The sequence below is a fragment of the Leopardus geoffroyi genome, chromosome A3 (assembly GCF_018350155.1).
Source record: "Leopardus geoffroyi isolate Oge1 chromosome A3, O.geoffroyi_Oge1_pat1.0, whole genome shotgun sequence".
Classification (NCBI taxonomy): domain Eukaryota; kingdom Metazoa; phylum Chordata; class Mammalia; order Carnivora; family Felidae; genus Leopardus; species Leopardus geoffroyi.
In genome coordinates this window covers 79,425,025-79,441,334 of record NC_059336.1, presented here as the reverse complement: position 1 = coordinate 79,441,334, position 16,310 = coordinate 79,425,025, and the positions used below count along the sequence as shown (strand labels likewise).

General features: G+C 34.4%; 1 protein-coding gene across 11 annotated transcripts in view; it reads left to right on the top strand.

Moving 5' to 3' along the window:
* USP34 (ubiquitin specific peptidase 34) overlaps positions 1-16,310 on the top strand; it is a 252,897-nt gene that overhangs the window by 93,123 nt on the left and 143,464 nt on the right. For all 11 annotated transcript variants that reach the window (XM_045446153.1, XM_045446155.1, XM_045446151.1 and 8 more), the window contains 2 exons: positions 2,084-2,165; positions 2,254-2,346. In XM_045446153.1, coding sequence (XP_045302109.1) covers positions 2,084-2,165; positions 2,254-2,346 — 175 coding nt within the window. The remainder of the gene's footprint in view (positions 1-2,083; positions 2,166-2,253; positions 2,347-16,310) is intronic.

Here is a 16,310-nt window from a genome sequence, read left to right as displayed (position 1 = left end):
GACATGTCTGATAAAGGACTGCTATCCAAAATATTCAGAGAATCTTGAAATTTAACAGTAAGTACCTTGGGCACTCTGACTAAAAAATATACCAAAGATTTTATCACCCTTCAAGCCTGAATCAGAAGATACAGAAATGACAAATATGCACACGAAAAGATGCCCTATATCCTCTTTCATGAAGGAAATGCAAATTAAACTATCAGTGAGATTCTACTGCACATCTCTTAGAACAGTCAAAATTTAGAATCCTGATAACACCAAATGCTGACAAGGTTTTGGAGCAATAAGAACTCTCATCTGTTGCTGGTAGGAGTACACTCCACTTTGGCAGGCAGTTTGGTAGTTTCTTACAAAATTCAACATACTCTTAACCAATTATCTAGCAGTTGTGTTTTCTGATATTGACCCAGAGGAGTTGAAAACTTAGGTCTACGCAAAAACCTGCATAGGTGTTTATATTAGCTTTATTCATAATTGTTGAACTAGAATAAACCAATGGGATATTGCTAAATGAAAAAAATGGTGAGTGAAAGAGGCCAGATTAAAAAAAAATTACTTAATGTATCTTTTTTTACACATAAAATTCCAGAAATGAAAACTATAATAAAGCAGAGTATGGGGAGTGTGGTTGTGGAGGCTGGAGAAGGGGCAGATGACAGAGGGGAATAAAGAATGTTTTTGGGTTAGTATATGTGTTTATCATCCTGATGGTGGTGATGAATTCATAGAATATTCTTAAGCTTAAATTCATGAAACTGTATACTTTAAATGTCTTCAGAGGCACCTGGGTGGCTCAGTCGGTTAGGCGGCCGACTTCAGCTCAGGTCATGATCTCGTGGTCCATGAGTTCGAGCCCCGCGTCGGGCTCTGTGCTGACAGCTCAGAGCCTGGAGCCTGTTTCGGATTCTGTGTCTCACTCTCTCTCTGACCCTCCCCCGTTCATGCTCTGTCTCTCTCTGTCTCAAAAATAATGTTAAAAAAAAAAAAGTAAATGTCTTCAGTGTATTATATGTCATGTATATCTCAAAGGTGTAAAAGACAATTAACTGATAAACTCTCATACTACCTTATTGGTAGAACTAATATAATAGGTTAACTTCTATTCTAAAGGAGACTTGATGGCTCTTCTTAAAAAATGAGGGGTGCCTGGGTGGCTCAGTCAGTTAAGCCTCTGACTGTTGATTTCAGCTCCAGTCGTGATCTCCTAGTTCTGAGATTGAGCCCCATGTTGGGGCTCTGTGCTGAGCATGGAGCCTGCTTGGGATTCTCTCTCCCTGTTTCTCTCTCTCTACTCCCCTTCTGCCCCTCTCCCCTGCTCATATACGTGCACACATGCTCTCTGTCTAAATAAACAAACAAACGTTAAAAAAAATCAAGAGTAATCTGGAACTGTTATAAAATGTTCATGGTTTGCAATGAGATTTTGGTAAATATAGTTTATTCTGAATGATCAATTGATATATTTAAGGAACAATAATCTTTATTAATATCAGGCAGGAGACTTTTAGTTTGGCTTTTAGATAATTTTGTTTTTTCCTTTTACCCTTTTAGTAACCTGTTTTCCTAATGTTACCTTACTGTAGGGGGCATATTGGGAAACCTTCTCTGAATGCTTGGGTGCCTACTATGGAAATTAAAAAGTAGAAGTCAAGTCTTTGAGTAAGAAAATAAATTGCTTATTGTTATGCTTGGTATTTCCACTTGTATAACTGTTGTGAGCTGTTATCTTTTCAGGTTTGTTTTGCTTGTTTATAAATTCAGGCAGTATTACCATTTCTTTTGGTTATTCTTTGTGGTACTCTAACCAGTTAATTGTATATAATCATTTCTTTATAATTTGTATGTGCACAAAGTTAGGTTTGTGGGTGCCTTGCTGGCTCAGACAGTGGAGCATGTGACTCTTGATCTCAGGGTCATGAGCTCAAGCCCCACACTGGCGTGGAGCCAAAAACAAAAACAACAACAACAAAACTCACTTTTAAAAAAAATTAGGCGTTCAGCTGATCTGCATTTTAGACTTGGGAAAGAATGATATTAATAATTTTTTAAATCACTAACTATTTTGATTATTTGACTTTAGGTCCATTGCAAAAGAACTTGCAGACTGGCTAATAAGCAACAATGTGGTAGAGCATATATTTGGACCAAATTTACATATTGAGGTTTGTGGACAATTACATGACTTCTCTGCTCTAGTAAAAGAAGAATACTTTAGAAAATTGACTATAATAAGTTTTTTTCCCCCCCCAGATTATCAAACAGTGCCAAGTGATTTTGAACTTCTTGGCAGCAGAAGGGAGACTGAGTACTCAGCATATTGATTGCATATGGGCTGCAGCACAGGTAATATTAACAACTCATTCATTAAGTGCTTCTTAATTATTTGTTCTAAGTGTTTTATTCCCCTAAGAGGTAAGTTCTGTTATCCCCATTTTATAGCTAAAGAAACAGAGACATAGTGAAAGTTGGTCATGGAATCTATGGAGTCTGGCTTCAGAATCTATGTCTGACTCTATTATAGGGAGAATTGAAGGAAATGAGAGTCATTTGGAGGGTCTTCATGAAACCATCTTGGTTTATTAAGAGATATTTGCCTATTTGTTGATACAGTAAACCCTTCTGTATGTTGTATTCATAGTTTTCTATTATACTGTTTTCTTTTTTAATTCAGTTATTTGAATAGGCATATATCAGCATGGTTCAAAATCCAAAAAATAAATAGTAAAGTGTATGTTATATCTCAACCCTTCCCCCCACGCCTGTCCCTACATTCTAGGCATGCAGTTCTTATCTTCTCAGGTGCATCAGAGATTTTCTGTGTAAATAGCTAATTGTAAGCTTTTTTTTTCCCCCCCTTTATTACAAATGTTGCATACTAAATGGACTTGGCTTTTTTCACTTAATTTATCCTGAAGATTATTGCATATCAATAAATAAAACCATTTTTAAAAGAGGGCATAGTGTTTAAATATATGCATGTATGGTAATTTATTTAACCAGTTCCTGTTCATAGGCATTATTTTTTCCCATTCTTTTCTATTATAAACAATGCTAAAATCAGTAAGTTCTAACATACTCATTTCATTCATGTGTAAAATTATTTTGTAGGATAAACCTTTTAAGTAGAATTTTTAGGTTAAAGCATCTCTGTGGTTTACTTGTGGTATATAATGGTGTGATAAAGCCTCTTTTCCCTCATCTTCCTCAATACGCTGTGTCCTTACACTTGATGTTTGCTAAACAGATGGGTGAAAAGTGGTATCATTGCTATTTTAAATTTGCATTTAGTTTATATGAAGCACATTTCAAGTCTTGTGTTTAAGAGCCACTTTTGTTTCCTTTACTGGGAATGTCCGTTGATATTCTTTGCCATGTAGTAGTGGTTTTCTTGTTCTTTTTTGTAGGAGACTTTTCTATATTAGTGACATTGGACTTGTGTCTATGTTAAGAGTTATAACTGTATTCTACTTTGATATTTTTTGCTTTGGTTAAGGTGGTTTTTGCTGTTCAGATTCACATTTGTGGTTTTCAAACTTGTGGTTTAATTTTTTTATTGCTTGTGGATTTTTTTTCTTATGGTTTGAAATGCCTTTTCCACTCCCAGGTTATAAGAAAACTCTCCTTTAGTTCCTTTCTGTACATTTTCTGTTTCAATTTTATATTTTAGTCTTTGAGTTGGAATTTTTCTTGGTTCAGGGTGTCCTGCATCTTAACTTATTACCCCATTTTTTTGTTACGTAGTTGTCTCCTTTCCACTTGTTCAGCAATTCTTTTATTCCTTACTGAACTGAGATACCACTTTTATTTTGACTGTTTTTATTTCTGGAGTCTGTAGACTGACCAGTAGTATATGTAGTCATGATCAGTATACCATGGATTAGTAAATTGAAGGCTTTCAGGCCAGCCACTTCATTTTGTAAATAAAGTTTTTTTTGCACCATAAGCTTGTTGATTCTTGTGCATATTGCCTGTTGCTACTTCCATATTGTAGTGGTAGAGTACAGTACTTGTAGCAGAGACCTTATCACTTGCAATCTTGAACTGTTGACTCTCTGGTCCTTCAAGAAAACATTTGCTGATCCTGGGTTTATACTAATGTCTTACCCTTTTTTTTCCCCTGGTGATATTCATGTCTGGCAGGGCTGGTTCTTTTTATATATTTTTTCATGTAAATTTTAGCATTCTTATTTAAAAATGTTGGCATATTAATTGTAATAATGATTAATTTGAAAAGAATCGAAATGGTCTTCCTACTCAGAGCTTGCACTGTTCGTTCTCTTTTGTATCATTCAAAAATGTAAAGTTATTTGTATATAAATTTTGTGTTAAGCTTATTTTTAGGAATTTAAGTTGTATTTGTTATTGCTATTATAATAGCCATTTCTCCCATTATACTTACTTTTGTTCATTATATTTCTCTTCCTTCTATTAGATTTGATGATTACTGCACATATTCATAAACTTTTTGTATAAAGATTTTCAAATTTTTGATAATTGTGTGCCTTGAGACCTTAATTCTTAGATTGGTTGTGGTAATTTTTTACTACTTTTTTTTTTACTTCCCATATTTAATAATGTATATTTATATATTACTGTCATTTTAGTAAATTAATGAAGCACTTTCCATTTCAGAATAAAGGGAACTTTTCTTTCATAATTTTCTGAAAATGTTACTCATTTTAATAGACATAAAATTTTTATTTTGTTCACATCAAGAGTAGGAAAATATGAGAACAATGATATATTAAGTAATACAGATTAAGTAGCTAGGAATAGTGGAGTATTATTCTTTATTGAAACTGAAACTTATCAAATTGATAATTGAAAATGTCATCTGTTCATGTTTTAGCATTCTTCCCTAGCAAGAATTTGAAGTAACCTGGGAAGGGAATAATTAAAAATTGTGGCATAATTTGTGATACAGTTTGAAAACTTAAGATATTTATAAAAGATTAACATAAAATAAGTGTCTCCTAAGGGTTATTTTAATTGGGTGTTTCTGTGTTTGTTACTGCTTTATTTTTGAATCTACCACAAATTTAGAATGATCAGAAATTTTTACGTTTTGAGATTTTAACATTTGAGCACTAAATATAATGAATTTTAAAGTGTCTAGGGTTGGTTAGTTTCATACAGTCTTACCTGAGTTTTTTTCATTCCATCTAGAGTAAGTTTTTGACGTTACTTTGTCCACCTCAGAGACAGACAGGCACACACACACACACACACACACACACACACACACTTCACCCATACTAATTGGATTGGCTGCTGCTCTTTTCATTGTTTGTATTATAATTCTTGTGCCGGAATCCAAGAAGAAAATAGACACAGGTGACAAATGGATTGAAATAGGTAGAAAAGTATTTGCAAATATTTGAAAAATGCTTATCTTTGTAATTAAATACAAGTTCAAATAATGTAATAGAATTTTCATGTATTGGGTAATTCCCATTATGTTTAATAATGCACTGTATTGACCAGAGTATGGTATAACTTATGGCAAGCAATACAGAGTTCTATTTCTGGTAATTTATTTTGTAAATACAAGTACATTAAGATGTTTGTTGCAGCATTGACTGTGCTAGCACATGAGGAATGTCTGTCACTGTAGGACTACTTAGATAAGTTGTGGGAAATTCATATAATAGAATGCTGTGTAGCTGTGAGAAGGACTGAAGTAGTTGAGTTTTGCTCAAGTGGAATAGTATGTAAGAAATAGTTTTACTAAATACTGTGTAGGTAATCGATCTTTTATTGAGAGAAGATTTCAAGTACACCTTGTATTCTCCCAGTGTGTATTTAAACAATTATAAAAAGAGGATCCATATATACATATATGTACATATACTTCTTACTTGTAAATGCCTGGAACTTTTTGTAAAAAATACACAAGAAATTTTGATAGGTTTGCTTTTAGGGAAGTTGCCTGGGATAGATGGGAAACTTCCTTCTTACTGTCTATGCTTATGTAAACTTTGAAACTTTTCCATGTGTATATCAGGTTTTCAGTAAATACAAAGACTAGTATATAAAGTTAAAGCAAATATTTTGGCATTTAAATCACTCTCTCTACCATTTAAAGTTACTATTCTGATTTGGCTTAGTTAACCTCTCTATATTTCCCTCTACACACCCTTCCACTCTGAAATGTTTTAGTCAAGGGACATCAAAAAAACCCTTGAGAATCTTAGCACTCCTTTGGAATTTATTGTTAAATGCTTTCCATATTTGAAGAATGTTTGCATACATGTATGCAACTTATTGATATAATAATTTTATCTTAAAATGGAGCTGATTTTTGTGAATAGATTTTCATGTCAATGACAAAAGTCAGATTCTCTATGATTTAGGACTTAAATATCATCTGATTGAGATATGTATTATGCACATAATTGTCATTAGATTTTCAAAAGGATTAGTGATGACCAATTTTATTTTTTTATTTTAATTTTTTTTAAAGTTTATTTTGAGAGAGAGTGAGTGTGCACACACACGTGAATAGGGGAGGGGCAGAAAGAGAGGGGGAGAGAGGATTCCAAGCAGGCTCTGCACTGTCAACATGGAACTTGATGCAGGGCTCAAACTCATGAACTCCGAGATCCTGACCTGAGATCAAGAGTTGGTTACTTAATCGACCGAGCCACCCAGGAGCCCTGTTGTGATGACTAATTTTAGAAATGCTGATCTTTATTCGAATGGTTATTAGTTTCTGCATATGTACTTGTATGCACATTTGGATTACTGCTTTATGAGACATTGCATGCAACTACTAGCATGTGAGGTTATGACTATACTTGAGTAATGTGGGCACTGAAATTTCCTTCTGTGTCACATATTATAATTTGAATTCTGTTCCTTCCTGCCTTTTTAGAAACTCTTAACATGAGCTCTGTTCTTTTTTTATGTTGTTGGATGTCTTCACATATGACTTTCTTATCCATTCATATTTAAGAAAGTTGTCTAGGTAAATGGTCTAGATAGTCTTGGATGTTGTGAAATATTTTTTCAATAGAGCTGTCTCAAATGGGTCTCCTGCTTAGTGACATTTTTTAGGGTGGCAATGGTAAAACAACTTGAACTTTCCTCATTTGAGTCACTAGTTTTTCTGCTTGTGGGATTTCTAAAAAAATTTTTTTTCAACGATTATTCATTTTTGAGAGACAGAAACAGGGAGTGAGTGGGGGAGGAGCAGAGAGAGAGAGGGAGACACTGAATCTGAAGCAGGCTCCAGGCTCTGAGCTGTCAGCACAAAGCCTGATGTGGGACTCAAACCCACGAACCATGAGATCCTGAGCTGAAGTTGGATGTTTAACCAACTGAACCACCCTGGCACTCCTCTGCTTGTGGAATTTCTAAGAGAGAGTGAAAGGGGATACCAGTATCTGCTTAAAAGCTATGGCTTTATATAATTTTTACTCAGGGAAGAGCATTGGTGGATGGCTGTTTGTATTTTTCTGACCCATTGATGGCTGACAAATAAAATTATTCTTCAAGAATATTCATTGAAATCCTGTGTTTTTATCTTCATACCTCTTGGTGTCCATCTGAGTCCAGTATCTTTCCCATTTACATTGGGAAGGTTAACTTAGCTCCTTTACAGCTCACTCACAAATTACTCTGAGCTACACCTTTCTCAGTCTGTACATTTTAAAATGTATTCCCTTCATTTTATTCAGAAGTTTGTTGAAATTTAGTATCTGTTATTAGCTCTCATTTTGTTTGTGGGTGTGTTTCTTTTCATTCTAAAATACAGTGATGATAGATTCTCTTCTGTAGAAGATGAGGGAATCTCATCATTTTTCTTTTCTCATTTTCTGCTTTCCAGTTTTTGCTATGTGTTATGTATAGTTTATCAAATTATTTGTTTTAAATTTTATAACCATAATTTGTACAGTTGTTTATTGCTAAGTTTGTATTTAGGTTATAACTCAAAAAAATTCTTCCCCTCATTTCTCTTTTTCTCATTCCAAAATTAATGAGTATTTATTCTTACGGTCTTCACAGAGTAGCTTTTTGTTTTCCCTAAAGAGGAATCCTGATGTTCTGTTCTGGGTTACTACACGCTTGAGATGTCTGTTTTCTTTGTACTCATGTTTGAATGTAAGATACTAAGATTTCCCTCAGAACTTTGTAATAGAGGTGAATAGTAGTTCATTGTTTCCTCAATGAACAGCTTTTATGTTTTATTTTATTTTTTGCTTTTTTTGGTAATGTTTTATGAAGATAGGTAGGTGTATCCCATCATTTTTCCTTCCTTCCTTCCTTCCTTCCTTCCATCCTTCCTTCCTTCCTTCCTTCCTTCCTAATTTCTACACACCAATGTCCAACTGAGCCAACCAGGTGCCTCTATCCCACCATTTCTTGTTGGCAGAATTTTTCTCTTATGTAGGTTTTCATGTGTTAAGTAATCCATGCTGGTTCGTTTGTTTATTTTGATAGCAAGAGTGTGCCTGAGCAGGGAAGGGGCAGAAAGAGAGGGAGAAAGAGAATCCCAAGCAGGCTCCACACTGTCTGTGCAGAGCCTGACTCAGGCTCCATCTCACAACCGTGAGATCATGAGGAGTCTGCTGCTTAACTGCCTGAGCCACCCAAGTGCTCCGGGTTTTTTTTTTTTTTTTTTTTAAACTTGATTTGAGTTTTGGTATGATGCCTGTTAACACATATATTTATTTTTTCTCTTTTTTTAATTAACTTCTTTATTGTGGCACAAATATATATAAACATAAAACTTAACCATTTGGAACTGTACAGTTCAATGGCATTAAATATTTAATATTGTGTAACCATCACCACTGTCTATATTCAAAACTTTGTCACTATCCCCAACGAAAACACTGTACACATTAAACAATAACTGTCCCTCCTCCAAGCCCTTGGTATTCTACATTTTGTCTATATATGTCTATTTTAGGTACCTCATTTAAGTAGAATCACAGTATTTGTCTATGTCTGGCTTATATTACTGAACACAGTGTTTTTGAGGGTTATCCATGGTATAGCATATGTAAAAAGTTGTCTTTTTACAACCAAATAATATCCCATTGTTTGTGTATACCACATTTAATGTTTTCATTTCTACATTCATAAACATTGGAGTTGCTTCTACTTTTTTGCTATATATTGTGAATCATGTTTCCATGAACATGGGTGTACAAGCATATGTTTGAGTCCCTGCATTCAGTTTTTCTGTATATATACATAGGGGCAGATCTACTAGGTCATACGGTAATTCTCTAATTTTTTGAGTTATTGCCAAACTTTACTACAGCAACTGCAGTGTTTTACATTCAACCCATAGTACAGGAAGAGTCCCATTTCTCCCTATCTTTGCCAACACTTGTTATTTGTCCTAAAATTTTTTTTAGTCCTCCTAGGAGGTGTGAAGTAATATCTCACTGTGGTTTTAATTTGTACTTTTTTGCATTTCCTAATGACTAATGACTTTGAGCATCCTTTTGTATGCTTATTGACCTTTTGTATATCTTTTTTGAAAAAATGTCTATTCAAGACCTTTGCCCATTTTGAATTGGGTTGCTTGGGAGATTTTAAAGTTTAGTAGTACTTATGGGGCATCTGGTGGCTCAGTTGGTTAAGCATCTGATTTCAGCTCAGGTCATGATCTGACCTGATAGTTTGTGAGTTCAGGCCTTGCATTGGGTTCTCCTCTGTCAGCACAGAGCCTACTTTAGATCCTCTCTTCCCCTCTCTGTCTGCCCCATTAAAAAAAAAATAATAACAGCAGTACTTTTTACATTCTGGATATTAATCCCTTATCAGATATATAATTTACATATATTGTCTCCAACTCTATGAGTTTTCTTTTGCTTTCTTTAAAGTATCCTTAGATTCGGGGGAACCTGCGCACTCAATCAGTAAGGCGTAATCTCAGGAGTCATGAGATCAGGCCCTATGTTGGGCGTAGAGCTTACTTTAAAAAAATAAATAGGGGCACCTGTGTGGTTTGGTTGGTTAAGCATCTGACTTTGGCTCAGGTCATGATCAGGTTCATGAGTTTGAGCCCCACATTGGGCTCTGTGCTGACAGCTTGGAGCCTGGAGCCTGCTTTGGATTATGTGTCTTCCTCTTTCTCTGACCTTCCCCTGCGCGTGTGCGCGCTTTCTCAAAAATAAATAATAAAAACACTAAAAAATTTTTAAAAAATAAAGTATCCTTAGATGCATGAAAACTGTTAATTTTGATGCATTTCAGTTTATCTACTTTTTTGGTTGTTACCTGTTTTTTTGGTGTCCTAGTGATGAAACCATTGGCGAATCTAGTGTTGTGAAGATTCTCCCCAGTGTTTTCTTAGTGTAGTTTTGTGTATTTATCTCCTGAGTTTAGGTCTTTGATCAGTTTTGGGTTGATTTTTGTGTATGGTGTAAGGTAAATATATATCTTCATTTTTCAATTTGTGAATATCCAGTTTTCCCAGCACCTTTTGTTGAAAAGACTATCCTTTCTACATTGAATTGTCTTGTGAGTCTTGAAAATTAATTGATGATTTATGTGAAAGTTTATATCTAGGTGTTCTGTTCTATTCCATTGGTCTATATGCTAATACCATACTGTTCTAATTACTTTTATTTTCTTGTAGGTTTCACAGTTTTCTTTTTGAAAATCGTTTTGGCTTTTCACAACTCCTTGCAGTTCCCTATGAATTTGAGGATTGACTTTTCCATTTCTGACCAAAAAGGCTCTTGGAATTTTGAAGGGATTGTATTGAATCTGTATATCACTTTGGGTAGTATTTAACATCTTAACATGTTAAGTCTTCTTATCCATGAACATGGGATGTCTTTCCATTTATTTAAACTATAATTTCTTTCAGCAATGTTTTGTAGTTTTCAGTATACAAGTCTTTTTCCTCTTTTATTAGATTCATTCTTAAGTACAGTTGATCCTTGAACAACATAGGTTTGAACTATGTCCACATACACATAGGTATTTTATTTAAAAAAAAATTTTTTTTTTAACATTTATTTATTTTTGAGAGACAGAGTGTGCAGAGAGAGGGAGACACAGAATCTGAAGCAGGCTTCAGGCTCTGAGCTGTCAACACAGAGCCTGATGTGGGGCTTGAACCCATGAATTGGGAGATCATGACCTGAGCTGAGGTCGGACTCTTAAACTGACTGAGCTACCCAGGCGCCCCCACATAGATTGTTTTGATCAATACAGTATGGTGAATGTATTTTCTCTTATGATTTTAACATTTAAGAATGTGGTATATATAGCATACCAAATATGTGTTAATTGACTTTATGTTATTGATATTCTGGTTTATGTTATTGGTTAGGCTTATGGTCAGCAGTAGGCTATTGATAGTTATGTTTCTGGGAGACAGGGTTACACTCAGCTTTCTGACGACACAGGGGATCAGCACCCCCTATCTTCTTTGTTGTTCAAGGATCAATTGTATTTTATTCTTTGTATGCTGTTGTAAATGGAATTGCTAGATTAAATTCTTTGTCAGATAATTCATTGCTAGTATATGGAAACAGCTTAATTTTGCTTGTTGATCTGTACTCCGTTACTTTGTCTGTTTGATTTTTAGTTCTACTACCTTATTATATGTAGGGGTTTTTTTGCATATAGGATTGTGTCATTTTTGAATAGTTTTACATCTTCCTTTCCAATTTGGATGTATTCAGTTTTATGGGGTAGAGTCCAGTAACTGGCTAGAAGTTTGGTATAGTGTTCAAACACAGAGGTAAATAACGTGCATCCTTATCTTCTTCCTGATCCTATGTGAAAATGAGTCATTTATCATTGAGTATGCAGTTAGCTGTGGGGTTTTCATAAATATCCTTTATCATGTTGAGTCTATCCTCTGAGTGTTCTGAGAGTTTTTATCATTTAAGGATGTTGGATTTTGTCATTCTTTCTTTGTCAGTTAAGATGACTATGTTGCTTTTTTTCCGTTGGCTAACATGATACGTACAGTAATCGATACTCTTTTTGAACCACACTTGAATTCCTGAGATAAATCTCACTTGGGCATCGTGAATAATCCTTTTGGTATGCTCTTTGATTTGATTTCCTAATAGTTTCTGGAGGACTTTCTGTCATTTATGAGGTACTGCTTAGTAATTTTTTGTTCTTAGGAAGACCTATAAAGCTTCATAGAATGATATAAGAAGTGTTTCCTTCTCAGAGCCACCTGGTTGACTCAGTCAGTTAAGCATTCAACTTCGGCTCAGGTCACAGTCTTCAGGTCCGTGAGTTCGAGCCCCACGTTGTGCTCTGTGTTGACAGCTCAGAGCCTGGAGCCTTCTTGGGATTCTGTGTCTCCCTCTCTCTCTGTCTCTCCCCCACTTGTGCACGTGCTCTCTCTCTTTTTCTTCTCCAATTTTATTGGAGCGTTTGAGAAATATTGATGTTAATTTTTTATGAAATGTTTGTTAGAATTCTCTGTTTAAGCCATGCATTTTAGTACTTTTTTTCATTGGGAGGTTTTTGATTACTGATTCAATGTCTTTTTTTTTTTTTTTTTTTGATTCAATTTCTTTTTATTTCTTCTTGAGTTAATGTAGGTAGTTTGCAAGGAATTCCTCCCTATCTTCTAGGTTATCTAATTTTTTAGTGTACTGTTGTTCATAGTATTACGTTTGATAGTAATATCCCATTTGAATTTGTCGATTTAGCTATTTATATCTTTTTTTTTTCAGTCTAGCTAAACATTTGAGAATCTTTTAGAAGAACCAACTATTGGTTTTGTTAATTTTCTGTTGTTTTTCTAATCTGTATTTTGTATGTCTATTTTATTTCTGTGCTTTTAGCTTTGGGTTATAAGGTATGGTTATAAGGTAATGTTATTATAAAAATATAATGTTTATACTACATTGCTGTAACCTGGACCTTTTATTAATAAATTACATCACTCTTTATTAATCTTTTTTAAAAAAGACCTAATTGTAGGAAAAAGAAAACTTCATAAATTTATCCTCTGCACCATTTTTAAGTTGTAATAGTGGATACATTCATATTGTTATGTAACAGATCTCTAAAACGTTTTCATCTTCCGAAACTGAAAGTCTGATTTCGTTGAACAACATAAGGGTGTCATGCTGGCAGATTATGTGATTCTTGATCTTGGGGTCTTGAGTTTGAGACCCTTGTTGGGCATACAGTTTATTTAAAAACAAAACAAAACAAAACAAAACATTAAATCATTGAGCAACAAATCCTTTATTCTCCTTACAGCTCCTGGTAGCCACCATTCTACTGTTTCTATCGTTTTGACTACTCTGTATATTTCACATTAGTGGAATCTAATAGTATTTGTCCTTTTGTGACTGGCTTACTTCACTCAGCATAATGTTCTCATGGTGACCCATATCATAGCATGTGACAGGATTTCCTTTCTTGTAAGTTTGAATTATATTCCATTTTATGTATATGCCACAATTGTTTATTGTTAGACATTTACTTTGCTTTTATCTTTTGACTGTTGTGAATGAACGTACAGTGTACAATTAATATAGGTGTAAAATCCCTTCAAAATCCTGCTTTTAATTATTTTGGATGTATACCCAGAAGTGAGATTGTTGGGTCATATGGTAATTCCATTTTTTCTAGTAACCTTTAAAAAATTTAGAGGCTATCTTATTTGATTTCAGCATAGTCAGCCCAGTTCTCTTTTGCTTAATATTTGCACAGAATATCTTTTTACATCCTTTATCTTTTATCCTGTTTGTGTCTTTGGATGTAAAGTGTGTCCTCATAGACCACATACAGTTGTGCCATGTTTTTAAAATCCATTCTAGCACTCTCTGTCTTTGATTGCAGAGTTTATACTATACATTTACATTTAAAGTAATTATTCAAAGAGTGAATATACTTATGCCTTTTTTCTGTTTTTGTCTATATGTCTTAACAGTGTTTTTGTCTATCATTTCTGTTACACCCTTTTGTTGGTGTTGTTCCTAGTTGATTTTTTGTAGTGTTTGATTCTCTTCTCATTTCCTTTTTCTTTAAAAATATTCTGTAGATATTGTGTTTAGTGTGGAAATTACAATTAACATCTTGAGATTCTTATAATCTAATTTGAATTTGTCAAATGTTACACAAAATTTTGCTTGTATATAGCTCCTTTTCCCTCATTTTTATTATTGATATGACAACTTTCAACTTAATACATTGTGTGTACAGTTATTTACATTAGAAATAATTGTTTTTGCATTTCTTTTTTAAATCATATAGCAAATAAAAGGTGGAGTTAGAAATGAAAATAATAGTAGCTTTTAATTTTCCTGTGTATTTTTCAGAGGTCTTAATTTCTTCACTGTTTAGCTTGTTTTCATTTCATTGTAAAGGGCTTCCTTTAGGTTTTCTGGCAAGGCAGGTCTAGTTGTAGTGAACTCCTTTATTTTTGTTTATCCGGGAATGTATTCATTTCTTTCTCATAAGGATAGTTTTGCCAGTTACAGAATTCTCCATTGGAAGTTTTTTCTTTTAGATTTTGAGTATATCATCCCACTTTCTCTCGTTTCCAATCTTCTAATCAGAAGATTAGGTACTTGCTGATACTCTTATTGACTGTCCCTTATATGTGGTACATTGTTTATCTCTGTTTTCAGGATTATTTTACTGTCTTTGACTGTTGACAGTTTGGTTATGATAAGTCTTGCTCTAGGTTTCTTTGAGTTTACCCTACTTGGATGTGTTGAACTCCTTGGATTTGTAGATTCATGTTTTTCTATTAAATTTGGAAGTTTTCAGCCATTGTTTCTTCAAATATACTTTAGTCCTTTCTCTTCTGGGATTCCCATAATGAGTATGTTGGTAGGTTGTGGTTCTCACAGGTCCCTTAGAATCTATTTACATTTCTTTATTTTTTTTTTCCTTATTTCCTTTATTTTATTCCTTAAACTCAGCAATTTCAGTTTCATGACCTGAGCAGAAATCAAGAGTGGGCTGCTTAACTGACTGAGCCACCCAAGTGTCCCTAGTTCTTTGTACATTATGGATACTAACTTTTATGAGATAGGTCATTTGCAAATATCTTCTCCCTTCTGAAGGTTGGCTTTTAGTTTTGCTAATTGTTTCCTTGACTGAGCAGAAGCTTTTTATTTTGATGAAGTCCCAATAGTTTGTTTTTGCTTTTGTTTCCCTTGCTTCAGGAGACATAATTTAGAAAGAAGTTGCTATGGCTGACGGCAGATGAGATTACTGCCTGTGTTCTCTAGGATTTTAATGATTTCATGTCTCACATTTAGGTCTTTCATCCATTTTGAATTTATTTTTGTGTAAGGCATAATAAAGTCATGGACAAAAACCAGCAAGCTAAAGAAGAATTACATATTACTGTCCCCACAGCTATTTGACATAGGGGCATCGAGTGGGGAATGGGTAGCTGCTATCACACTGCAGGTTGAAATATGCCATTATTAACCACAATTTACTGGCTAGCCTTTCCCCTTGGAAGTGTGTCAGTGTGAAGGTTCAGACTGACTCCAGAGTTTCAGAGTGGTTGCATCAGACAGTTCTGTCTATATAACTGCTGTCAAGATGCAGACAGGGATCCCTGGCACTTTCTCCTTTACCATCTTTCCTGACTCCTTTTCCTCTTTTTACTTTGTGATAACTAATAAAGAAGAGTATGAACTGACTTCACACTGCAATCTTTTTAAGCTGTGTAATTTTAATATTTTTTTGTCTTTACTTTCTGAATTTGTTTTCATGATGTACATCTCTAAAAGAGCCTTCTATTTAAAAAAAAATTTTTTTTTAATGTTTATTTTTGAGAGAGAGACCAAGCATAAGCAGGGGAGGGGCAAAGAGAGAAGGCTACAGAATCCCTAGCAGGCTCCACACTGTCAGTACAGTGCCACCCCTCAAAGGGCCTTATATATTTATAGGATTACAGGATTACATAATTATCTTTCAAGGGTTTTGTCACTTAAAGATAACCAGTAAGGTATTTGATTATGAAATTTGAGTCTATTATGGAAGTAACATTTTCTGAATGATCAAAGTGGCAGCAAGTCAGAAAGTTATTTTTTACTATGATTCATTACATTTTAATTAGGAAAAGTATAATTATACTTATAAGACCTATAAAAGCAATAAACTTAAATTTTTTTTTTTTTTACTGTTTACATTTATTCTTGAGAGAGAGAGAGAGAGAGAGAGAGAGAGACAGAGGATGAGTGGGGGAAAGGCAGAGAGAGAGGGAGACACAGAATCCAAAGCAGGCTCCAGGCTCCAAGCTGTCAGCCCAGAGCACATCCAGGACTCAAACCCCTGAACCCAAGATCATGACCTGAGCTGAAGTCGGACATTCAACCGACTGAGCCACCCAG